The 26022-nt window shown below is 36.9% G+C and overlaps 1 protein-coding gene across 2 annotated transcripts in view; it reads left to right on the top strand.

Moving 5' to 3' along the window:
* LOC110837963 (JIL-1 anchoring and stabilizing protein) overlaps positions 1–23648 on the top strand; it is a 42348-nt gene extending 18700 nt beyond the window's left edge. For both annotated transcript variants that reach the window (XM_087351543.1, XM_022080663.2), the window contains exons 8-16: positions 6718–6793; positions 13823–13992; positions 15060–15253; positions 16329–16503; positions 19355–19408; positions 19491–19556; positions 19654–19780; positions 21929–22062; positions 22403–23648. In XM_087351543.1, the coding sequence (XP_087207669.1) occupies positions 6718–6793; positions 13823–13992; positions 15060–15253; positions 16329–16503; positions 19355–19408; positions 19491–19556; positions 19654–19780; positions 21929–22062; positions 22403–22429 (1023 nt within the window). In that variant the 3' untranslated portion in view covers positions 22430–23648. The remainder of the gene's footprint in view (positions 1–6717; positions 6794–13822; positions 13993–15059; positions 15254–16328; positions 16504–19354; positions 19409–19490; positions 19557–19653; positions 19781–21928; positions 22063–22402) is intronic.
* The last annotated feature ends 2374 nt before the right edge of the window (positions 23649–26022 follow it).

A 26022-nucleotide genomic window follows, 5' to 3' on the forward strand; every position in this document is an offset into this window, starting at 1 on the left:
AAAGTTGAGAGCAGTAAAAGTTAGTGAATATTTCATTTTTGGAAGAAGGGTGAAAAGGAATACTGAGAAAGTATGTGCTTCATCTGATTTCACTACTGCCATTGTAAATACATTTCATGGAAGGAATGCATGAAGGCAAATTATAAATGGATGATGAAAGTTGATGGTCCTGGAAATATATTGATAAGTTGTACAAGAATTGAACAAAGGCACACCCATGTTATAAGGTAGGGAGGTATAAAACTGAAACGGGCTCAGCCTGGGATCTGCATTTCGTTTCCAGTCGGTGCCAGGCAGGAAGGTGGATCCACAACTGACAGACTTTGAACAAGGTCGGATTATTGGCCTGCGTGAAGCTGGGTTGTCTCCAAAGGAAGTGGCTACTCGTGTTGGGCATGATATGTCCACAGTTCAGTGGAGTTGGCATCAGTGGATAGAAGAAGGTGTGCACAATCGAAGCACAGGTTCTGGGACAGCCATGTTTCCGAGAGCCAGAGAGGATCATCAGTTTCAATGACCTCTTTTAAGAGCTATCAAAGGACCTGAATTGAAAATATTTCTTTAGAGGTGTTGCAGGTCTTAACATATTTTTGTGAACTGTCTACAGATACCAGTAGTAGGATTTGATGCAGGTACATCTGCTGTTATTTTAGCTCCTAACACCTAATTATTGGCCAGTAATTGTGCCATTAGCAAGAATGATTACCACTTTTATAAACTGTAGTTAAAGTGTGGGATGCAAAATTATGGGATCAGATGAGAGGAGATGAAATGAGGCAACATTTGGTGAATTGATTTGAGATAGCAGCGTCATTGAAGTTGTAATCCTAATGTAAGATTTGCAGGAATGTGTTCTTGCACCACTTCCATGATCTGCAGAAGCATAAACTTCGGTCAAAAGTCGCCTCTGATTACCTTGAATTGGACCATTGTATTTCGATCTACATCACTAATATCAGAAATTAGTGATGTTCCATCTAGCCTGTACCAGACATTATTATTCAAGATGATCCTCATTCTCATGTAATACATAAGAGTGAGAGCAAGATTTTATCATACAGTGGCATATGAAATTGCAAAATCTTTTGACAATTGAGCATTTCTAATACTAACTGAATTCCTGTGATGAATTTAACACAGGAACTTGTATTTAATGGTAATGTAATGGTCCATGAACCTGTTAAAGGGCCACTGGAAATCAGTACTATTCAAGATGTACAACACCATGTACAAACAGAATGGGATTTGGTGCCACAGACATACTTTTAATGTACAGTAAAACTTGGAGGTGTCCAGTTTTATTTTTATTTATTTATTTTTACTGTGCGCACACATGTACATGTACACACTTTTTTTCTAGGGGTTCTAACTCTGACCACTAAACCCTGGATACCCCAGGCTATGTATATTGCTGCATATGCTTTGTCCAGGATGTTTTGGTAACTTATGAAATTGTTTATTTTTTCCAATGAGATCTGCACATGTCAGTGACAAATTTTACACATATTCTTCTATCTTTTGACAAGAATTTGAAATATTTGCACATTCCCTCCAAGATTCAGGAGTCAGTAAGCTAAGAAACACTCAGCAGTCAAAAGGTTAAAAGTGTGCCGTGTTATTTCTACCATGTAACGTTATTTCAATGGCAAGTAGTGTATGAAGAAAGAGATGATAAATTTGTTTTATGAGAATTAGTGTATATTGAGATTGTAAGTTTTATATGCAAAGAATCTGTCATCATAAGTACAAAAGTGCATACCACATTTGTTAAATATTAAAGTATAATGTATATTTATACCATTTTAGACTTCTGTACCAGCTTACAGAATTAAGGTAATCCATAATGTGTGCTGTTTAGTGGACACTGTGTGAAGACATTTAATTGCATTTTGGACACTTGAAATACCACTGCATGCACTTATTTACTAACATTATTACATTCATTATAATTGTATGTTTATATTTTTGTAAAGTACAGTTAGATATTCAAAACTAAAAATAAAAGGGGTTGAAGTATAATAGTTTGTTCATCTCTCTCTAAGAACTAGCAATATTTAGGAATTGCAAGTATGAAATAACTTGGTAAATGCACAGTAATACCTGTTTTCCCTGCAGGTTTCAATATGTTCAACCTTAGTTATATGGCATGTCCAAGTTATGCTGGAATTTGTCCCATGTGCACAGCAGAATCCACCTCAGCAGTTGCATAGGAGATTTATTTTCAGAAGTCTGCCAGTGACTGGTATCTGTGCTTTGTAAACATTTACCACAGGAGAGAAGTGGTAACAGGTCTGGAGATGTTCCTGTCTAAGGAATTGGTCCTCCATTCCTGTCCAACATCTGAGCACTTGCTCATTTAGAAACACTCATTCAAAAAGAAATGGGGTTTTACCTAATCCTACTGTAAAAATAACTTTCAAGGAAAGCTGGGGCCACAGCTTCAACATATCTTGGTACATCATTTCACTGTTGGTAGCATTATGAAGAAGAAAGGATCATGCTTCTTTGTCTTTAAAAGATCCGCAAGAGCAGTTACTTTTGGCAAGTTACATATGACTTCGTACCGACATGATTGTTCTAATTATACCATTTTTACACATTCTCTTTCTATGCATTTACACACAGGGACATAGCATAGTCACTGATGACAAGGAATATACCAAGTGTATAATCATCATCATCATTATCATCAGTCTGCTTGGAAGGCCTAGAAGGTTGCACTTTTTACCTTATCCATTTCTGAAATGTTCTGCAGGCTGTAATGTTTGAAGTGAAGTGCAGTATTCTCCAAATGGTGGTAGTTGGAATTTGTAGATCAGTGTGCTTGTTGTTAGAGTTAAATTGTGTGGACTTCAAACAAACTATTATTCACTGATTGCTAGGTGGACAGATTTCTTTGCTTTCCATATACAACTTTTATTCGTGAGTTTGTCTTACAGCATTTGTTTGATTCATTTGAAGGCAGGTATATTGATCAACAATATGCAACCTGACTCTCCAGGAATACAATTTAATTAGAGGCTTCTTATGTCAGCAAAATAAAATATATTGGTCATAAATCTGTTCGTTGATTGTTGTGTTACAGAAATGCAATATTGTTTCTCAGAAAAGGAAATATCGAATGTATATGAATAGTCTGGCACTGAAGTATGTATAAATATGTCATTGGAGGTAAACTCAGTTAATGTTTTTTTATTCTCCATAATTTTTAATAACAACATGATGGGCTCATGATGTTGTTAGTTGGGAGCAACTCCCGTACCGCTCAATACTGAGCTCTGAAATGGTGTGTGGTAATAGATCTTTTAAAAATATGCAACATATGTTCATGTAATTTTTTTGTAGAATTTAAACCAAATGCATGACAGCTGCTTGAAATCTATAAATTATTTAGTGTTTGGTTTAATGGTAGTGACCAATGTACTGTTTGAACTGGGAATGCGATATTTGGTACAGAGATAGTTCATAAAAACCTACAAATTCTGCATGAAATATTGCTTGTATGCCGATAATTAAAAATTTAGTGACTTCTGAAATTTTGAGATTATGTCCAGTAAAATGAATGTACAGAAAATATGCATGTAAGTAATGGATTCTTCCTCCAAATACTGGTTGGTTGGTTGGTTTGTTACTAATCCTTGGGTGCTCAAATGTCATCATTCATCATGCTTCCCATTATTCATGTTTATGTTGATTTTGGATATGACTTGACTGTGATTATCTTTGTCCATCATACAAGACACATTGAGGATGTGGTAGGATTGACAGTTTGTGTAAATATGCAGCCAGGTAGTCATGCCTTGTGTATAGTGAGTTCTACAGATGCGTTCCTTGGGAGAACAGGGATTAGTCTGACTGTGTAGTAATATACTCTTTTTATTTTTGGGTTTAATTTTGTAATCTGCTTACATTTATCGTTTAATTGTTCTGTGAATTATTATTTTTTATAAGTGTAAGGGGACATTTATGTTGTTCAGTTATTGGATTAATTGGCCTTAGTAAGGTGTAAGGTTGTTGTGATAGAAGATAATGAATATGCCAATCTTCAGATTGTGGCACTGTGGACTTGTAGGTAGGGCTGAAACATTGGTACATACTTACGAATCATTGCAGCTTTACAACTCAAAATGGCAGAAACAACATGTCTCTCTCTCTCTCTTTTCTCTTTCTCTAGCAGGATGACTGCCTGTTCAGTACCATCTATTCAGAATATGAGGTTACCCATTGTAGTATTGTTTCTTTGTGTAGTCCTTGGAGTTTTATTGGATACTGGATTTTGGTTAATCTTATGTTTAGAGGCATATGTGCTGTTATTGTCTGGACAACTACTTTTGCAACACTTTGATAATGGATTTTGTGTGACTAAATAATTGTTTCGGCAATGTGTTGATTGCCTCATGTTCTACATTGTGTTTGTACCCTAGTAATATGTGGAAGGTTAATAATTTGTGTATCATTCCTGCTCTGGCATTGATTTATTTATCAGTTAATGAACCATCTGTTTATATGTGCAGTCATTCGTGCTCTGAATATTTTAAGTGAATTGTATAAGTTCTAATAATTGTAAGGCATTTGAGTTTATTTTCTCTTTAAGCTTTCTGTTGGGTCAGTTTATCATTCTTTCATTGTCTTATTTCTTAATCGAGGTATAGGGGGTACTATCGCTATAGTAGTTTAGTTTTCTGTTTGTTCTTGTGGTGATGATATGCTTTGTACAGGAGAAGCATGAGAAGGACGGGTGTCATACCAAGACCACATGTTTAAGTCGGATAAACTTTCAGCTGTACATATAATTTTAAACAGCACCGATACTACCGCTGCCATTTATGGTTTGGTTTATAGTGTCCAAATTCCAATAATTTGTCCACTAAATTTCATTTGTTCAATTACAGGTATTGAATGGCAACATTAAAAATTTTGATGGTAAACATTGTTTAAGCAGATTGCTATATCAGTGTTGAAAATCAGATCAGTTCATACCAAGTGATTCATAAAAATATTTCTAAAATTTTAAACATGGCGTAATACTCTCACTGATTCCTGTCTTTGCCGTGAGCAGTGATGAACAAGAGAAGCAAAAGAGAATGAAGAGGTGTGTTGCTGAGGCAATTTGTCACAGATAAACTTTCAGTAAGATCAGAACTACCAGTGTCATTTGTGATTAGTGCACAATCATTAGGTTATGTCAGGTTAGGGTGGTTTCATTTATATTAAGGTGGGTTGGTAAAGTTTGTTTACTTTTGGTTAGCAATGTTAGGTAATTTTTTGAGTTAGATTTTGTTTGATCATATTAGGTTAGGTTAGTCTAGGTTAAACTTGGTTCAGTTAGGTAATGATGGTTATGGATTATGTCAAGTTTGAACAGTTTCTTTTATTTTATGTTTCACTGCATAGAATGTGTGAGGATACTCTGTGTATTTCGGCATGGTCTATGCTTTCCATCCATGTTTATGTAATAAAAGCTGGTGGTAGGCCTATATCCAGCAAAATACAATTTCAGTAAACAGATGTGTACTATAAGTCAAAAATGGCTGTAATTCATACAGTGTTTGATATGAGGTGTTAGCCAGAAGTTTCTTGGCTTGTCTGCAGGTGGTGACTGATCATAGGACAGAGCTGTGTAGTTACAGCTTATTTCAGTCCTGCCATGTGCTTTTGAATGAAGATGTGTGAAGTGGCAGATTTGAAAGAATGAGTTTGCATCGAGTTCTGCCACAAACATAGAAATACAACTTTAAAATCTGTTTGATGTTAATAATTATAGAGAGCAAGCAAATTCCAGGAAACAGACTTAGGATGGAAAAAGTATGTGAACAACACACCCACAAAATTTTAGACATATTTGTTCTCAAACTGATGGCATGTTCTGTGCATGTAAGGTGTTGTTCATACTGTACCATGAGCGAAATACACCTTGCCCCAGTGGGGTGCCCCCCCCCCCGGCCTGTCTCACATTGGGGCTTTGGTTGCAGGGCTGGTTTCTTGTAGCTTTGCCTGCCTCCCCAGGCCTTGCCTTTTCTGGATTGGAAACCCCTGGGTTTATACCATCTCATGCTGGATCACTCAGTCCTCAGGAGAACGAGGACTGCTCCTGAGGTGCTTGGCCACCCATTATGAATATCCATGATTATTTCTGGCTAGGAACAGTATTGACACCCATTCTTTGTATTCCCTTGCTTCTTAAAACTTTTGATACCAGAAATAAAATACAATTTGTTGGAGATAGGAGCTCCAAAAAAAATACTGCATTTGAGAAGAATCATTGGACTTGGTGTGGCAATTTGCCGTGACACCATTTAGAAAGGAAGGATGTTGGCATATCCATATGGGAAACTTGCAACTTGTTTTAATAGAATCTAGGATGGCACCTCATGTTTTTTATGAATCATACCTTACCTCATGTGTGTAATTATGTTCTCAACAGCATTTCATCCAAATAATTGTGGGGAATATTTAAAAAAATTAGAGGGAGAGAGGATAGTACTAAGTTAGATTTGATGTTTTCATGATAACAAGTATGAAGATGGTTACCTGTTGGGATGGAGCACTATGTAGTCTGATAGATCCTGACAGCATGAATCACTATGGCAATAATCTCTAAAATGTCAGTCAGTATCTACCAGACTACATGGCACTACATCCCAGGACACAACCATATTCATGGACCCAAGTTGTTCACCATTGTGATTGTTGAAGTTGTATGTGTTATTTGCACAGGCTAATGCACCACCAAGTGAAAAGAGGTCAGAGCGGAATGCTGCCTTCAAGGCTGTTGATTCTCATCCTTTTACAGGTAAGGAGGTAGTGTTACAAGCTTCTTTGTGTCTTATAGAATGTTCAGTTAATGAAAGTTATAAATTGACTAAAGCCATTTTATTTCCTCTCTGGCTGTGTGTGTGTGTGTGTGTGTGTGTGTGTGTGTGTGTGTGTGTGTGTGAGCGAGCTAGCACATGCAAGTTTGTTAATTGATGTCTTTATTACAAAATTCAGTTGAATAAAAATCTTGTAAAGTCAATGCCCAGGATTCAGTAAGCTTTTGTGACACATTATAATAAGACAGACAAGTTGTTTTTAACATCTTTATAGCAGATGCTGAAAATGTCCACCACCTTCTCAAAGACAAGACTCTGTTTTGTGCTACTTTACAAAGTGTTTCTGGGTCTGTTGGCAGAAGTTTATTTAGTATTGTGTTTCATTTCCTCCAAGCTTTGTGGGTTATTTTAATAAACTATGTCTTTGAGATACCCTCACAGAAAGAAGTCTGGTGGAGTAAGGTCTGGAGATCGCTGTGGTCAAAAGCCATTCTGAACAGTGCACTCGCCAACGAACTCTTGTAGTAAAACTCTTGTGTTTTCACTGTGGGCTGTCACCCTATCATGTTTAAACCAGCAGTTCCTTTCATTTTCTTCAGACAGCCATCCTCCTGCCCCAAACTTTAGTCATCTTTGCTAGAAAGGGATTGAAGACTGGCAGCACATATCTCGAGCATCACAGGTGCCCATGTCATGGTGATGGGTTTAAAAATGGAAGGCTCTGAAAAAAGATGTTCTTAGCATTGCTTAACAGAAAACAAAATGAAGATTAATAATAACAGACTCTACATTAGAAACACAAATTACTTAATTCGTAGGGATTTTAATCTCTAGACTACAGACAGCATGTAATGACATGATGTTACTGAGACATCTGACATTGGTATATAAGACTGAGTAGTATAAGCAAGAAGATTTCTATCTTCTGGGTTGTTGCGCTGTGTAGTCTGGTCGATGTTAACCAACGTTTCAGAGGTCATACTGCCTCCGTCATTGGGGCGATATTCATCACCCTGATGACGGAGGCAGTATGACCTCTGAAATGTTGGTAAACATCGACCAGACTACACAGCTCAACAACCCAGAAGACAGAAATCTTCATACTCACCGCTGTGAAAACCTCAAATCTTACATAGTATGAGCAAGTTGTCAGTTCAGGTATTGGCCCTCATTTTGGGGTTTCATAATATGACACAAGTGACATGGCCATATAACACATACCTACATTCCACATGGATTTTTACCTCAGGGCATCTCACATCACAGTTGTTTCATGAGGTGATCCCTCCAAATAATTCTGTGACATTAATCAATCTTGCATCTTTAAACACTATGTTTTAAACACTATGTACAGATATTTACAAATGTAACAGAAAATTCCTCGGATTTGGCGACTCGTATAGAAAGAAGTTCATGACTCAGCTGAATGAAACCTCTTAACTTGACTGACATGTGCCTTGCGAACTGTGGTTCTGTTTTGGCCAATTGGGTTGGTGGCAGGAGTACTTGGGTGATGAAATTCCCTCGATTGCACATGCAGAATGGAGGTGGTCTACCCAGTGACATGTCCAAAAGCAGACTCAGCATGTGGATGATATTTCATGCCAAAATACTGGGTTGAGAATCTTCTAAATTCCCATCTAGAGATCAATGACCCTTTCTTGCTGGAGGCTGGTTGTCAAACTAGAACATCTTGCTTTCATCTAGTCCACTTCTCTCTGAAGCTGTGTGGACTGAGTCAAATATCTTGTCATAACAAGGTACATTTTGAGATCTGATTACTAGTGCGAGATTTTGCAGCATAATTCCCAATGCTCCCTCTCTTCACAATCCCTGCCACTATTCAGGATCATTCAAAGGAAGAAGGCTTTAATAAAATAAGTGACTAAAATTTGTTGAAGATCAGCCTTAAAGACTTTGTGCCAGTTCAAGAGAGGAGTGTTGGTGACATAAATGAAATAATATTTTTAAGATCTAGAAGAGAGGTAGTAACAGCAGTACAAAACAACATTGGAAATCAAAATCAGTTTATTTCTTATGACGAAGGTCCGAAGTAGTGGTTTGTACAAAACTGCCAATCATGTATTGGTGGGGAAGAATTACAGTTGTTTGGGGATGAGAAAAGTGAAGAAATTGAATATTTTGTAAGCACTAAAAAGGATATTCATCATCCAAGAATTAAAAGCAATTTCCAGCCTTGTAAAAAATTAAACACAAGTATAGAGGAAATATCTTGTACATCATCTGGTCATCGAGTCAGTCAAAATAACATTCTGGTAACAAGTGAGAATCTTCATGTTGACCATGTTGAACATCCTGATTTTTGTAATAAGGAAGTTGATGGTTTAACATTAAAAATGGGTGTTCAGGTACATGATACATTGAGTGTTCTTGATAGTTCATATGAAAAATCAAATACAGTGAAACCTCTATCCATCGTTCCCCGAACTATCGTTTTCCCGGATGCATCGTCCGTTTTGTTCGGTCCCGGATACATCCCATATAAAATAATGTTACATTTCCCCGCTTCTATCGTTCCTCGAACTATCGTTTTATCGCATCGATCGTTCAAAAATCTTGGTCCTGGCCCACAATTTTCCCGCAATGATCGTTTCTGAGATATAACGAAATTTACGCGATATTTTTAGAATTTAAAATGATGGGTTTTGAGATAAATTAATACCGAAAGACGCACAATGTTTTTGGAATACACAGTAGCGGTAACCTGTTATGTCGCCCAACCAGCACAGATTCTTTTGGAATGAGGGGTCAGTGGTGCAGGGGTGATTGTTGGAGAGAATGGCGGTGCCCATTGTCAGAAATTTTACGAGTTTAGTTAGGGTGCACTCATATTTCGTTCCAGCGATGCCAGATGGCATGTGCACTGTGAATTTCTTCACAAATGCTTTTACGTATTATAAGTACGAAGGAAAGGCGGGCGACACTTTTCATTCTTCTGGTTCATCTCGTGTCTCATTCTTCCTGTTATTGTTCGCGAAGGGGGCTGGAGTGGTGAGGAAGAGGAAGACGACGAATGCGAGCCCGAAGCTGTGCCGAGTTTTGCCGAAGCACATGCTGCATTGGAAAATGTGAAGTGCATAATATTAGTGAACGTGACGAGGAAAACATTTTGAACGTGGAAAGGGCTCTGTTTGGCCTAAAACGTAAGTTTCGACAAACCAGTTGTCCATTAAAGACTTTTTTGGTAAAAAGATGTAACTTTGAAAGAGAAACATTCAGTTTTTTTAAAATTTTTAATATTTTTAATGCTTTCCCGCAACTATCGTTTTCCCGTTTTTATTTCCCACCCCCGCTAAAAACGATCCATCGAGGTTTCACTGTAATCAGGATCTCTGTGGTTTGTCATGGGATGAAAACAATACAGAAACTTTTGGGACTTCACAGAATTCAAAGAAATTTCCTCTTAATAAAAGTACTTTCATGCAAGATGTGAATTCTACTTGGCAGCACAAAATTACACACAATGACAACAATGTACATGAAGAACAACTGACACTTGACAACAATGCTAACATGACCATTAAACAGAAATTGATGTGTAAAGACAAGACATATAGCTAAAGGACAAAACTCTATTGAAGATAATGTCTCTCAATCAGTCTGTTTGTGGCCTTGTCAGCAATTGGATAAGTGTTGGAAATCTATCAAAATATGGAGAAATTCATGAATCACATAATACTTTATCAGCTGAAGATGTTTATGTAAATGAACCAAACACCATAGAAACTTCAGTATCAAGAGCATCTGATGATGTTGGTGAGAAATTAAACACAGGTGTTTTGACTGAAGTGATATTACCTGGAATTTGTGATGCATTAACAACAGAAGACTTTAATGTGGATGGAGCAAATACTTTGAAGATTTCTCCTACAAGAAAGTCTCTGTTTGCAGAAGATGGGAAAATGCCTGAAGATACTGAATTACAAGACAGAAATGATTTTGTTGTGGACAAGATGGAACTTTATATTAATATGCCCAAGTTTAGTCTTGTTGACCGTTTTTCGGCTAGATTTGTTATGGATGGTATGTTGAGGACGTAAAATATAGCTCTTACTAGTATTTTTTGTGAGAAGTTCTCAAATATTTGAGGCCCATGTTGAATGATTTATGCAGACAATTTAATATTAGAAGTTTTGTTCTTTGATGTAAGTTTAATTTGTAAATTCAAAGTGTTCATTATACAAAACCAGTAACTCATCACCTGAGTTTTACAAAACTTTGAAAATTTATTGTCTCTCAAATGCCATCTGACTAAGGATATTCAATACTGATTATGCACCATTTATAATCATACAGGGGCTCTAGACAGAAGAGAAGGTGAAATGAGATTGCACGTACAGCTGACCATTGATACAAAAACATTTTTAAAACAATCTTAAGCCCATTTTGTGTATTTTAAATGTACATGGTGGCTCAGGTTGGGAGTTAACAATTAGAAAGTCTTGAAATCTCAAAATCTTTGTAAAGAATCTGTAATGATTTGAATTGAATTTTGGGGCCATCCCCATTTTATTAGGGACATTATCTGGACAGACAAGACAACGTTTAGGCTTAACAGACTTGCTAACAAACACTGCACTGTATTTTGAAGTGACGATAACTTGTAAAGATACAGACAATTAAATGCATTTGAGTAGGAATTTGTTGAATGGGCATCATGGCAACTTAAAAGCTGTAGTGCTTCTTTTGTGTCACCCAGTATTGTTAAATATTTTGAATATTTTAGCTTATTCTTGATATAATACAGGAGCAAAAATTTATTGTTTTTATATAACTGCCGGACAGGTCAAGGGTAGGGACCAGACTAAGAGAAATACCCTGGTCCTCCAGGTTGGGGGTTGGATCGTAGGGCCAACACCCCTACATCTGTAAAAAAAATTATATATGTTGAGAAGCCTCTGAGGAGGCTAGGGCTTGATTTTGGGCTGTTACGCCATAGTAGTAGTAGTAGTTGTATTAAGTGAGATTTCAGGTTTTCATGGTGGTGATTATGAAGATGGCTGTCATCTGGGTTGTTGCTCTTTGTTGTCTGGTAGAAGATTACTGACATTTTGTAGGTGTTTCTTGCTTTAGTCATCAGAGATTGCACTGGTGATGGAGGCAGCAAGGAGCTCTGAAACATCAGTAAACATCTACAAGATTACATTTCGCAACCAGATGACAGTTGTTTTATTTAGAAGTTTAGTTTCTAGCCATTTTCATGCTTTATTTGTTACCTAGCAGTAGATCAGAATTTCATATGATCACCACCAGCACTCACATACCAAGCACCTAGTATTCCTATAGGATCCATTTTAGTATTAATTTTTTAATTGCTTCTTGTTATGTTTCAAATCTCCTCCTTGATACTTTTCATGATGGCAAAACTTTGTATTTAGGCCTCAGTCAAACAAATAATGAATCTTTAAGGCTAGGAATGACATTTTGTACAAAGATAGATTATAAACATATCTACAAATTATATGCAAAATATTGTTTGTAAGTTAACAGTTACAATCATGGTGATTGTGTATATCTTTTGGGTTATGTCAGATTTAATATGGCATCTTTAAGTAAAGAAAATAATAACAACAGTAGAATGAGAAACAACAACACTGCTACTACTGCTAATAACAGTAATAATAACTAACAGTAACAATAATAATAATAACAATAATTTGTAGGTAACATATTTACAGTTATAAGCAATGAAAGTACTGACTTCTGTAATATACAGTTCTGTGACCATCTGCTCAAAAGCTTAGCACACTTAACACTTCAGCCAAATTGTGTTTTTCTGTTGGACTGTAAACTTCCGTTACCTGAAGATAATGTTCATACTTCAAGATGTGTAGGACTAGAACGAAAATCACATTTTAAAAAATAGCCAACTAAACAATACTGATAACCATAGACAAATCTTGAAAGTCTGTACTGTTGGACAGTAGGTAGGCTGGAATCTTAAGATAAAATCCTCCTTACTTCTGCTTGCAGTTCTCAGTATTGTTCTTATACTGATATATTTTATTTGAATCTTACTTTAAAGAGGTTTACAATTCCTGCGTTGTAATTTTTTTCCTGAAGTATAGTAATATTAAATGATTGTTTGCCATATTACTGCTGTATTAGAATACAGGGTGTATACACAAAAGAATGGTGGTGTTTCAAAAGTTAATAAAAAATTTATTTCTCACCTTACATGGGCACAACATACACCGTCAGCGGCGGCAACTGTCCAAGTTTCTCATGCGTTAATTACAATCCTTCAGTGTGTGCACCCTGGATCACACGACACACATCCACACGGTAATCAAACTCATCCCAGACCCGGTGTAGCACGTCCGCTGTAATGGCCTGCAGTGCATGCGTTATCCGATCACGAAGTTCATGGATGGACGTGGGCAATGGTGGTACATAAACGCTGTCTTTAACGAACCTCCAAAGAAAGAAATCGCGTGGTGTAAGATCTGGCGAACGGGCTGGCCAAGGGAGAAGGTTGTTGTCTCCATTTGCAGCAGCACGTCCGATCCAGCGCTGTGGAGAAACACGATTGAGATGCACTCGTACATTCCTGTGGAAATGGGGAGGGGGGAGCTCCATCCAGTTGTAGAATGTAATCGTCATAATTGGTATTCAGTTTTTTATTAACTTTTGAAACCACACCATTCTTTTGTGTATACCCTGTATATCTGAAAAGCTGGTCTTTACAGCATATTTCATACTGTTCTTTAGTTCATTGTTTGCTCTAACATTTTATTTATTCCCTTTCTCTGAGAATCTATTTACCTTGATGTGCAGTATGCAGTGATCTACGATAGAGCATTTTGAATTTCTGTGTGCCTTTATTTCAGGTAATTCCGTACAAATGTCTAAGGTGAAAAATGTAAAGCTTGCATAAGGGACACTTCCCTACTATTCCATATGGTAATATAAATACTAGTGACTATTGGTGTTCCATGGAAATTACACATTTACCTCACTTTTAATTTTAGCTTTGATTTATATGGCAGGTGCTGAAGCAGCACAGGGAGCAAGGAAAGATGGTGAAGTGGCAGCTGATGAAGTGGAAGGAGATAATGTGAATCCCAATCCTTATAAAGGAGTGGTGTTGATAGCAAAGACTCTTTCAGGGCATGTTGTCGAAATAAAAGTAGACCAGGATCGCCCGAAGTCTTTCAAGGTACTGTATATTTTAAGTTATTGTATGTTCTTTGCATGATGTGCACAAAATTAATGCATATAGGGCTGGTTGTGTCTTCCCTGTCCACATGCTTCGACTTGAGAACTGCTGGGCAGATTCTGATGAAATTTGGTATGGATGTTATACTATTGATAATACCAGCATGGCAGATGCATGACCTTTGAGGTGGAAGTGACTATATTGCCATTTAATGTAAGGTCATACAATTATGTATGGTGATGGAGCTTCAAAATTAGTTTTTTTTTAAAATTTGTACATTGTTAAACAACATAGTGGCTGCATGGAACAAAAATTCTGACATTCAGAATTGGATTAAATGACCATATGCACATGAGTCCTATACATTCTTACAGAGATAACTTACATTTTATATTGTCACAAGACATCAGTGTGCTGTGTACACTGGCTTCTCCCAACTTCAGAATTGCACCACAGACCAGAAGTACATTATTATGACATAGGAGCAAACATTTATATCCAGATAATTAGGACCGTGATGTATGAAGTGACAGACATTAATTCAGGAAATAATCAGTTGTAATAGTGTGAAATAAATCCATCTTGTGTTTTTGAACAAAGAACCCACTGTGTTAGCACAAGTTTTTACAGCATTATAAATTTTCCTTAACTTAAAAAACACACACACAATTTCTAAAGTTATAAATTCAAGTTGATTAATATAGCAGACATTTTATTTTATGAATACTTCATTTTTAAAATTAACAGGTTAAGAGAAAAATCTTTACATATTATATGTGTTTAATATTGAATACTGAATAGTTTGTGATGTAGAAACAAAACCAAGGCCTTGTTTTGAAGACTTTGCTGCCCTGCACACATATTTTTAGTGATAAAAATGGTGGAAGTAGTAGAAAGTACGTAAATGAAAATTGTTATTTGAATAAGAAGATAAGTAGGTAAGAGTTCAATTCTAAAGGGATAAGTAGGTATTTACTAATTAGTATTTTAAAATATATGTGTATTAACTTTGTAGAAACTCAGTCAGTGTAGGTGGAATTCATAACAATTTATACTGAAAATTCCAGAATGAGAAGGCTCGAGTGATGTGGGATGAGGCAGTATACCGAAATGCACTCCGATTGAAATCACAGATTGAGAGTGGAGAGTTCATTCCTGAAGACATCAAGAAGCAAATAAAACGTAATATCCAGTTGAAAAACGAAGAAAAATTAATTCTCAGGAAGGATCGTGTTATGGACCGGAAAAAGAATAAGCTGAAGTATGTACTCTTAATGGTGATGTACTATGATAATTTATGAGGTTTTTGATTTCTTACCATAGGTGTGTGGGTGTGTATTGGAGTATGCCTTATTTAAAGCTCTGACTGTAACATTTTATGTTGTGATCAGAGCCTAAGATGAGTCCATTATTTACCTTTGTTCGTATTGCATCCGCCATTTTGCATAGCGTCTGATCAGTGGATTAATAATATATGACTTATGGGAAGTGTGGGAACTATAGAGGGACAATTTTTTGTACTTGTCTAAAATGTATCCAAATATATAAGAAATATATTTACAGTTAATGCACAACATATTACAGTAGAAGAAGAAACAGAATTCCGTAAGGGACAAAGTTATACAGATTCAGGTTTTACTCTACATCAGGCTGTTGTGTGCATGGATGCATGTATGTTTTTGTGTGCGCATGGCACATGATGGACTCCACCAAGTAATTTTTTAGGGAATTTTGAAATCTATTATGGTCTTATACAGGCACACCGATTTAATAACTAACTGACTAGATGGCTTACCGAACCTGGAGGTTCATCACCGAATTAACCAAAGCCTTCCACCGGACCCTGTCCTGGGCCAACAAAATCCAGTCTCCTTCAACTCCTATCTCCCATAGATCCCGCCTGACATTATCCTCCCATCTACGTCTAGGTCTCCCCAGAGGTCTCTTCCTCTCAGGCTTCCCAACCAACACCCAGTGCACACCTCTTGTCCTATCCATGCATGCTACATGCCCTGCCAATCTCATTCTTCTCAACTTAATCACCCTGACAATACCGGGAGAGGAGTACAATTTTTAAGTTAGTCATTATAGTGAAGTGAATGACAAGTTTCAGACAGAATCAAAACCACTATATGGGTTTCATGATTGTTTTGTTAGCTGAAGAAATGTATGCTGTGGGCATACACTACAGAGTGGTTCCTGGTATTTTACTGTTCAGTGTGAAAATTTATGCCTCTGTTATAATTATCAAAGCTTCAGACACTGTCCTTAGACCTTAACACTCTTGAAATTTGAGTAATTCATTCTTTCATTACTTCTGTGCTGCATATTTTCAGATGGCTAAAAATGGAATCTCGCCTTGTACAATTGGATGCACTAGTTAAATGTAGTCTTGGTTTGACTAAGGCTGATCCAGACAGTTGTTTGACTCAGCTGGATGAAATCTCAACACTGACAATTGATCCCCTTATGCTGAAGAAACATCCACAGGTTGTGGAAACTATCAAGAAGGTGAGTTTTAATTTTGATGCAGTTCTATTGGTTTATATAGTGTTTTGAAAATTTATTATTTTGCACACTGTGATTTTCTTTAGCCATAGTTGCATTTTATGTTGCATTAAATTCTTTAAATCATTATTTGCAATATTTGAATGGGTAATATATACTTCAAAATACACATTGAAACATTTATTTCATTCATTTAACTGAGACTGTTAGATTTCCCATTTGTTTTACTGTAATGAAGTGAACATGGACTACAGATTTCATACTCATATATAAAATTATTCCTGTATTAATGAATAATGATACATGAAGGGGGAAGCAGAATCAGTCCAAGCTGCAGTGAATGTGCATTCATATTTATGGAGATTAACCACAAGTAACTCTGATTATTATAATTGACTCTGGTCAGTATTTGAGTTGGTTACTTTTCAGGTCCAAAACAGGAATATTTCTTTTACACCACTTTGTTTAGTTATATAAGAAGGGAAAATTTGTTAACCTCCGAAGGTAATGAGGCATTATAAACTAATTGAAAATCAATTAAGTTCTAGTCAGAACATTTGAAATAGATTCATCTTTCCGTATTATTACTATATTTGTCCAAATACCATATACCTTTTTTTCTAAAAAAAATTGTGCTACATATGGGAATATACAATGCTGAGTAGTAGACTTGGCAGCATTGTTGGGTGAGCTATGTTAGCTGTATGGTGAAGTAAGAAGCTTGACTTTCAATTATCGCTTTTCTTACAGTAGGAAGTAAGGAGTAGGGAGTGTATTGTCAGTTGTCAATCACAGCAAAACAGTTCTCTTTATGCATAGAAATGCTATTGATAGTGGTATGGTGCAGAATGTTTCCAGGGTGTGTTATACTAATCTCCCACCTTCTTTCCCTCCCCATTATGATTACCTACCCAACCAAATACAGGAACTGAATTAACCCATCGACGTGGTTTTACGTGTATACACGCGGGCATTTAAATTTCAGTTCTTGTGGTTTTACGTACAAACACGCAAGCCTCAAAGCCTAATTTAAAACGCCCATAAGTATGGAATAAATAACGCCAGCGCGATGAGGTTTGTTCTCGCCTGTTGTGGAAATAAAGCTCTATGTGTATACATGTGCAACAGTGTTACATTCCAATGACCTGCACCGGAGAGTCTAAAAATAAACGCCTGACCTGGTAGTTTATAATGGCTGTTCCTTCGACAAGTCGTCCTTTGACGGAGCTTGAAGAAATACAAGTTTTAAATGAAGTTTTAGAAGATGATAGTATAAGTGAATATAGTTCGGACGATGATAGTGTATTTGACATTGATTATACACAGTTTGTGACACCGGGAACTGTCGTGTTTAGCGATAGTGATTGTGATAATGGTAGTGGCGATCGACAGGACGACATCGTACAGGCAGGTGTGGTTTCCAACAAGTTTTTGTGGGAAAATATAGACTCATTTCCTGCTTCACGAGAAGCATTTTTTAATATATGTGGTCCCCAGTTCGACACTGCTGAACTAGATGTTGTGAGTTCATTCGAAAATATTTTCGATATAGCACTTGTGCAGCACATTGCTGATCAAACCAACAGATATGCTCAGCAAGAAATATCAAAAAGTGCCAATCCTCTCACATTTCGCTCTAGGATTAGGAAGTGGCAAAATGTTACAGTGGACGAAATTTACGTTCTTTTGGCTCTATTTATGTTGATGGGCATTGTGCAAAAGCCTACACTTAGATCTTACTATTCAAAGAACTGTTGTACACTCCGTTTTTTTCTGAAACTAAACTTCTAATCGACTTGCTTCCACTGCTCACACATCTCATCTTATAAGGTAAGATTATAAAACCATCTTTTAAGAGGATTTCAGTGAAAAATTCATAATTATAACTCATATAGTTCAAAAGTTATGAAAAAAGAGTATTTTACAGCAAAATTTAAACGGGCATTTAAAAAATACTGCCGCCGGAACAGCACGACAGCGGTATATGCAGGGTTTTTAAACCACCACGTCGACGGGTTAACACAACTACAATGATTGTTGTCTTTGAGAAACTGAAGATTTATAGCAGAAAAAAATTGGGAATTGCACTGCAACCAGAAAGTTCAAAGTGACTGATTGCTGGGTATATTAGAAAATAGCTGATACCTGAAGAATTTTTGTTAGCAAACAGAAAAATTTTAATGGGTAGAAAATTTCTCTTTATATTTAAATGAGAGGTGGCAGGTTGGGTGGGTGATGTCGTGAAATATGCCAGTTGAAGGTACTATAAGTTATTAAAGAAACCAGAATCTAGGGCTTCAGCGCAAGACAAGGTTGGTTACAGGACATTTTTAAATGAAACCATTTCTGTGATAGACAGCAAACATTACACAAAAGCATCCTAATGTTTAGAAAGAAAAAATGTGTTTCAGAAGTAATGATACTGTAATTTTGGGTTTTTGCGATATTATTTCACATGGCAGGGATAATAACAGTGAAGCAAGACAGTAATTGTCAATATGATATATCTTTTAAACACCATAAAAATTGGAGAGCCGATCATATTCAGGGGCATGTTGTATTTTGGATAAATATAGTGAAAACAAGTCAATCATTTTTGGTACTTATTACTAAGCAGTTTAGATCTACATGGTTATTGATTACATCTGATTTATATTTGGGAAGACTTCTGGCCTAGCTAGCTTCAGATTTCACTGTACTCAGTGCTCTGTTATTCCTCTATCTCCTCTGGTAAACTGTTTATTGTTATCCTACAATTTCTTTAATGATAATTACTATATTTAATTAGTACAGTCTTGTTACAAAACCTGTCCTAATCTGAAAGTAACCAAAGAATTTGCTTTCTGTGTTTCAGCTGAGAAGATACATTGGAAATATTTCTGAATGGAATTATGATGATGAGCAGAAAGTGAGTTTGTAGTTTACTTGTGTCATTATAAGTTATTTTAATGTTTTTATAAGAAGTAAAACATTTTTATGTTTCTTTCCAGACAAAATTTGCAACAAAGGCTGGTCAAATAAGAAAAAAAGCAGATCACATCTATAATAGGTTTAAAGTGAGTACCTATATTTTACTGAGAATACAGAATTTCAAAGACAGTATTAAAATTTATATTGTAATTATCATCTGTTTTTCCTTTTTAAATTTTATAGACAATGTTCACCATCCCAGAAGGTAGAACTTTCTGGCAGGCATTTGCTGATCATGTAACATTATTCAAGCAACATACAAGTCATCTCAGCCCTGATAAGGTTTATTCACTCACTGTGGACCCATTAGGTATGTTGACTTTTACCACCTGTTTTCTTCTGTTAAAAGAAGTAGAGTAGATTTGAGAGGAAATAATATACCACAGCATCATGGCGAAACAAAGAACATCCTCCAGTATTTCTTTCACTGTTATAAACAGATTAGCATTACGTTATGGAGATTCCACTTAAAACAATTTTTTATCTCAAAACCTCGCATACCGTGCAGTGTGTTGGAATATGAAATCATGCATACAAACAAAACTGTTTACACTTGAAAGGACACAGTTCTGTTTGTATGCATGATTTTATATTAATTTTTTTTTATACTGTGGGTTTTATATTTTAAGGTTGTTTATCTATTCATATGTTATTTTCTTCTCTAAAAGGGCTTCCTATTAAGTTTGAAGCAACTGTTGTACAGTCTGATCTGTCTTCTTCCACTTCATTATTGTAAGGAAAGTGTTCAGTGGTCTTTTCTTGCCAGTGTTTCAGTGTGTCAGTGTGTCCCACTCTATGGTAAATAAGTACTTCCTCTTCTCTCACATATATAGTTTTTATATTTTGTTACAGAATTGGTAATTTTATTATATTTCTTCATATACTGAAGTACTGTAAGATGTATCAAGAGTCTGTTATCTTTTTGCTGCAATTATAAAGGAGAAAATAAATGCATATATTTCATAATCAGAAATATTGTAGTTATATTTTAACCCCCCAAATTGTTTTAAAATTAATATTTTCGTAGAGATACACTTTATACCTATTGCAAGTTTTGTTTGTAAAGAAATATAGGTAAATTTATAATATGATTTATTACAAATTTACACCAGTTTGCCATCAGAGCAACAAGCAGTTGCTGTCCTAGCTTTGTTTTTGTTGTCCCAAATGGTAAAGTATATTCAGGGACTAAAAATCTAAGAAATAAAAATATTGTTAAGGTTTTGCTTAAATTTATGTAAATATTGTACCAGGATGTCAGGGCTGCAGATGTTGGGATGATCAAATAAAGGTGAAAGATATGGGCGGGGCATGTGGTGAGGTGTGGTAATGTGAGACATGTATACACAGTTTCGGCTGGGAATCTTGTCAGGAAGAGATCACTTGGAAAGAAAGTATTCAAATGGATCTTAATGAAAATGGGAGAGTGAGTGTGGACTGGATTCATTTGACTCATTAAAGGCATGGGTAGCAGGATCTTGAACCTGTTGTTGAACCTTAAGTTTTCATAAATGGTGGGAAATTTTTGACTAGGTGAAACTGTGTTCCATTCTTCTTCTTCTATGGCTCTCCGGTCCGTATTCGGTCCATGGCCTCCTCAATTCTCCTCTTCCATTTGGTCCTCTGTTAGGTCCGTCTGTCCAAGGGTTTGATCGAGGTTTCGAAACATCTTCCTTTTTACGGTGCAAGGTTGTTAGCCTTGCGACCAACCCCCAACCTGGAGAACCAGGGTACCTGTCTTAGTCTGACCTCTCCCCCTCGAACAATCTGGCTAGGGAGGCCCTACCAGTAGCTATGCTACCGCCAGCATAGCTCTTGGGAAGACTGTGCTCCATGGAGTTATTTAATTATTGTACACTGTTTATTATGCCAGAGTTGGTTTTATTATGTCTTAATGAGGATGGGCACCTATCTCCAGCAGCTTTTTCTGTAATCATTTCTACTGTTTGATAACAATCAATGACCACACCTGTCTCACATTATCCTCAGATATCTTCAACACTGACTCGATTCAGTTGGTTCAGAATGGGTTCATTGGCAGGCACTTGTGAATATGATAATGACTGTTTTGATTCCATATAATGTGGGGAGTTTCTTGACCAGCTGAGTAACAGCTGGCTTATCAAGGTGGATCTTTGTGTTGTTGATTACTTGTTCTTTCCTTTATTATAAGAAGTGGTCTAAAACTACAGCATGTTCAGTTCTTACTTTGCACTTGCACAGTCATGAAGAAAATTCACAGATTTTATTTTCTTGTAGAGATGGTAAGAATTACTGTTGACTGCTTCACATGCCAGTTTTTATCAGAATCTTGCAATTTTTTGTTTCATGATATTCTGCATTCTTCATTTAACAGACTCTCTAGGTTTAAGCCATTTGTACATCCAGTAAATTTGTTTAATGCAAAAGTAACGTGTCAAATTGACAATTCATTTATGCTTAAAATGTTTGTGTGTAGTAAGCAAAACCATTCCTGAATCGGGATCATCAGAAGGAGAACAAACAGGAAATCATAAATCCACAGATGAAGGGGCTGAAGAAGATTCTGAAGAAGAAGAAGAGAACAGAGCACCAGAATTGAAAAAGCTACCAGTAAGATTATTTTTCAGGTGTACATATTTTCAGGACAATTTTGCATGTGGGGTTTGTTGGGTTTTATCTTTGGTTCTCAGAAAGAAGGCCTTAAATTAAATCAAATTACAATTGAAATTTCTATTCTAGTGATTCACTTATGTTAAAATGAAAGAAAACATTTTATTCCTAAATTCAAATCATAGGGTGTTCATATATATATATATATATATATATATATATATATATATATATATATATATATATATATATATATATGCGTGCGTGCGTGCACATGTATGTTGAGGGTCTTGCATGTGCATAGCATCCTGATGGTAATATCAGTCAATTTATTTTTCAGAGTCGGGATGAAGCAAGACGAAGATGAAATTGCTTTGGCAGTGCAGGTGTGATCATCCAACATTTCAGTGACCCAAAACTTTGTTTTTAAGGTAGCATATGCATGTATGTGTGGGAACAATCATTGGATAAAGCAGTTGTCATTCACATTTTTTGCCACAGTGATGCCCACTGTCATTTCTTGTGACTCATTAGTACATTGATAACCCATTTTGTTAACCGGATAGTCTGTAGATGCAGATATAAAGTTGCGTAGCATTTCTTTCTAGTTGTGTTTCATAATAATGAAAAAGAATCTGTTTTATGACTTGACCATTCTATCTAGTAATATGTGTGTCAGTGGTACAGTCTATTACTGAATTTTGATGAATTTAATTAATTAGAATTTTTACAAACATTGGGCTTGGAACAATACTTTCAAATATTATTTGTTTTATTTGGAGTGCTAGCAATATCTTATCCCATAAGTATTCACTGTACTGGAAAACTGTTGTCACAGTTTATATAATTTAAGAATGTAAACATTTCGTTTTGTAACATTATTTGAAGTGAACCATTGGCTGTCAAAGCCCCAGCAGCAAAAATGCTGGATTTCTTGAACCCCTGCTGAAAACAGTAGGGACACTTCCTTATTTATGTTACATGATGGAACACGATTTCCCTCGTCTTCGATACTACATGGCTTCTACAAGTGGTACAGTGCTGTCATAAAGTCTTTATTAGTTGCCAGTAGAAGCAAATATCCGCAGTAACTTGGTACTTCACACATGTATGGAGAGTACTACAAACTAATGCTGATATTTAAGCAGTCGTATGTACTGCATAATTTCAGAAAGTTGTGCACATGTAGTTAGATATTTCATGAATCTCTATGATCAGTCAATACATTCACTGCCACCTTTACTAAGTGCGTAACTGATCCCAGTAGTTGGTGTATTTTTTAGGGGATTGTGTGAAATATAATATACCTCTTAGTAGTTGCACTGTTATATTTGATTTTCTTCAAAGAAACTGTCAAAATGCTGCATGATATATGCATCAGTGCCACTGTTAAATTGTGAACATACTCTAAACCGGTGAATGTGCATGTTCATACTTCGTTTATGAGGGTTTACATTGCTGTATAATTACATAGAAATACAGAATTAGTTTCTGTTGTAGGCAAATAATAGTTCAGTCCAGCTAAATTATTCATTGCTGAAGTTGCATTATGCACTGTATTTGAATAAAAATTACCTAAAATTTCATTGATAAATGTCCTAAATTTGCCAAAACAGCAGCAAAAAATAAAACTCATGATTAAAACCATAGTTTCTGTTGTACTGTGTCTCTGACGAATGCGGTCTGTGCCTGACTCGGGCTCTGCACACACCGGTCTCTGTATGACACGGCTCTATCATGCCGTCTCTGAGAAGCCAAGGTGCTGCAGGCAACACGTAAGGCAGAGACCGAGACCTGCAGAGGCTGGTTAGTGCAGACACCGAGGCAGGCAGCAACCAGGTGAGATATAGGCTGAGTCCGGCAGAGAGAGAGAGAGGCATTCACCGAGTTTCGCAGGCATCACTTGGGGAATGATTACAAAAAATATTTAAAATTTTCGAAAAATCAAAAAATGCTGGAATTTGTCTGAAAAGCGCACAAAAACAATTTTTTTTTTAAATTCCACCTTCAAATTTCTTTTCAAAAATTTCAAAATTTTTTGCTTTTGTGCGCTTTTCAGACAATTTCCAGCGTTTTTTGATTTTTCGAAAATTTTGAAATTTTTTTGAAACCTCTCACCAAGAGATGCATGCCAACCTCCGCGAATGCCTCACCCTGTCTGCCTGACCCGGCCTCGATCCTTTCCGACTGCTGACTGCCTCGGTTTCTGCACAACCGGCCTATGCAGGGCTCGATGTGTGGCCGACCGTGTCCCTGCCCGTCTCGGTATCTGCCTTACGTGTTGCATCCCGCACCTCGGCTTATATAGACCGTGTGAGGCACAGACCGCGTTCGCCAGAGACACAGTACATCAGACACAGTCCGACGGCGATCTGCCCTGCATGGCATCAGGTGGGGTGAAATTTGAAAGAAATTTTGAATTTTTTTTCAAAATTTTCTAAAAATCAAAAAAAACCTCTGGAAATTGTCCAAAACGCGCACAAAACCAATTTTTTTTTGAAAAATTCCGCTTTCAAATTTTTTTCAAAAATTTCAAATTTTTTTGGTTTTGTGCGCCTTTCAGAAAATTTCCAGCATTTTTTGATTTTTTTAAAATCTTGAAAATTTTGAAAAACATTTCAAAACTCTCACCATGAAATGCATGCCAACCTCGGCGAATGCCTCACCCAGTCTCTGCCGGACTCGGCCTCGATCCTTTCCGATTGCTGACTGCCTCGGTTTCTGCACAACCGGCCTATGCAGGGCTCGATGTGTGGCCGACCGTGTCCCCGCCCGCCTCGGTATCTGCCTTACGTGTTGCATTCCGCACCTCGGATTATAGAAGACACAATTCATCAGACACAATCCGACGGCGATCTGTCCTGCATGCCATGTCGGTCTGTGCCTCACACGGTCTCTTATACGGTCTTCTATAAGCCGAGGTGCGGGATGCAACACGTAAGGCACATACCGAGACGGGCAGGGACACGGCCGGCCACACATGGAGCCCTGCATAGGCCGGATGTGCAGAAACCGAGGCAGTCAGCGATCGGAAAGCATCGAGGCCGAGTCCGGCAGAGACAGGGTGAGGCATTCGCCGAGGTTGGCATGCATTTCTTGGTTAGAGTTTTGAATTTTTTTTCAAAATTTTCGAAAAATCAAAAAACGCTGGAAATTGTCTGAAAGGCGCACAAAACCAAAAAAAAAATGAAATTTTTGAAAAAATTTTGAAAATGGAATTTTTCAAAATCCTTTGGTTTTGTGCGCGTTTTGGACAATTTCCAGCGTTTTTTGATTTTTCGAAAATTTTGAAAAAATTTCAAAATTTCTTTCAAATTTCACCCCAAGTGATGCCATGCAGGACAGTTCGCCGTCGGACTGTGTCTCTGACGAGCGCGGTCTGTGCCTTACACGGGGTCTTACGTGCTGTCTACTATAAGCCGAGGTGCGGGATGCAACACGTAAGGCAGATACCGAGACGGGCAGGGACACGGCCGGCCACACATGGAGCCCTGCATAGGCCGGATGTGCAGAAACCGAGGCAGTCAGCAATCGGAATGGATCGAGGCCGAGTCCGGCAGAGACAGGGTGATGCATTCGCCGAGGTTGGCATGCATTTCTTGGTGAGAGTTTTGAAATTTTTTTCAAAATTTTTAAAATTTTCGAAAAATCAAAAAACGCTGGAAATGGTCTGAAAGGCGCACAAAACCAAAAAAATTTGAAAATTTTGAAAAAATTTTGAAATTGGAATTTTTCAAAATCTTTTGGTTTTGTGCGCTTTTGGGACAATTTCCAGCGTTTTTTGATTTTTCGAAAATTTTCAAAATGTATTTCAAATTTCACCCCACGTCATGCCATGCAGGACACATCGCCGTCGGACTGTGTCTCTGACGAACGCAGTCTGTGCCTTACACGGTCTCTTACGTGCCGTCATCTATAAGCCGACGTGTGGGAGCAACACGTAAGGCAGATACCGAGACG

This window comes from Zootermopsis nevadensis, unplaced genomic scaffold (genome assembly GCF_977971745.1).
Source record: "Zootermopsis nevadensis isolate Lab colony 2312 unplaced genomic scaffold, Znev_1.0 Znev_ptg000019l, whole genome shotgun sequence".
In the NCBI taxonomy this organism is placed as follows: Eukaryota; Metazoa; Arthropoda; class Insecta; order Blattodea; family Termopsidae; genus Zootermopsis; species Zootermopsis nevadensis.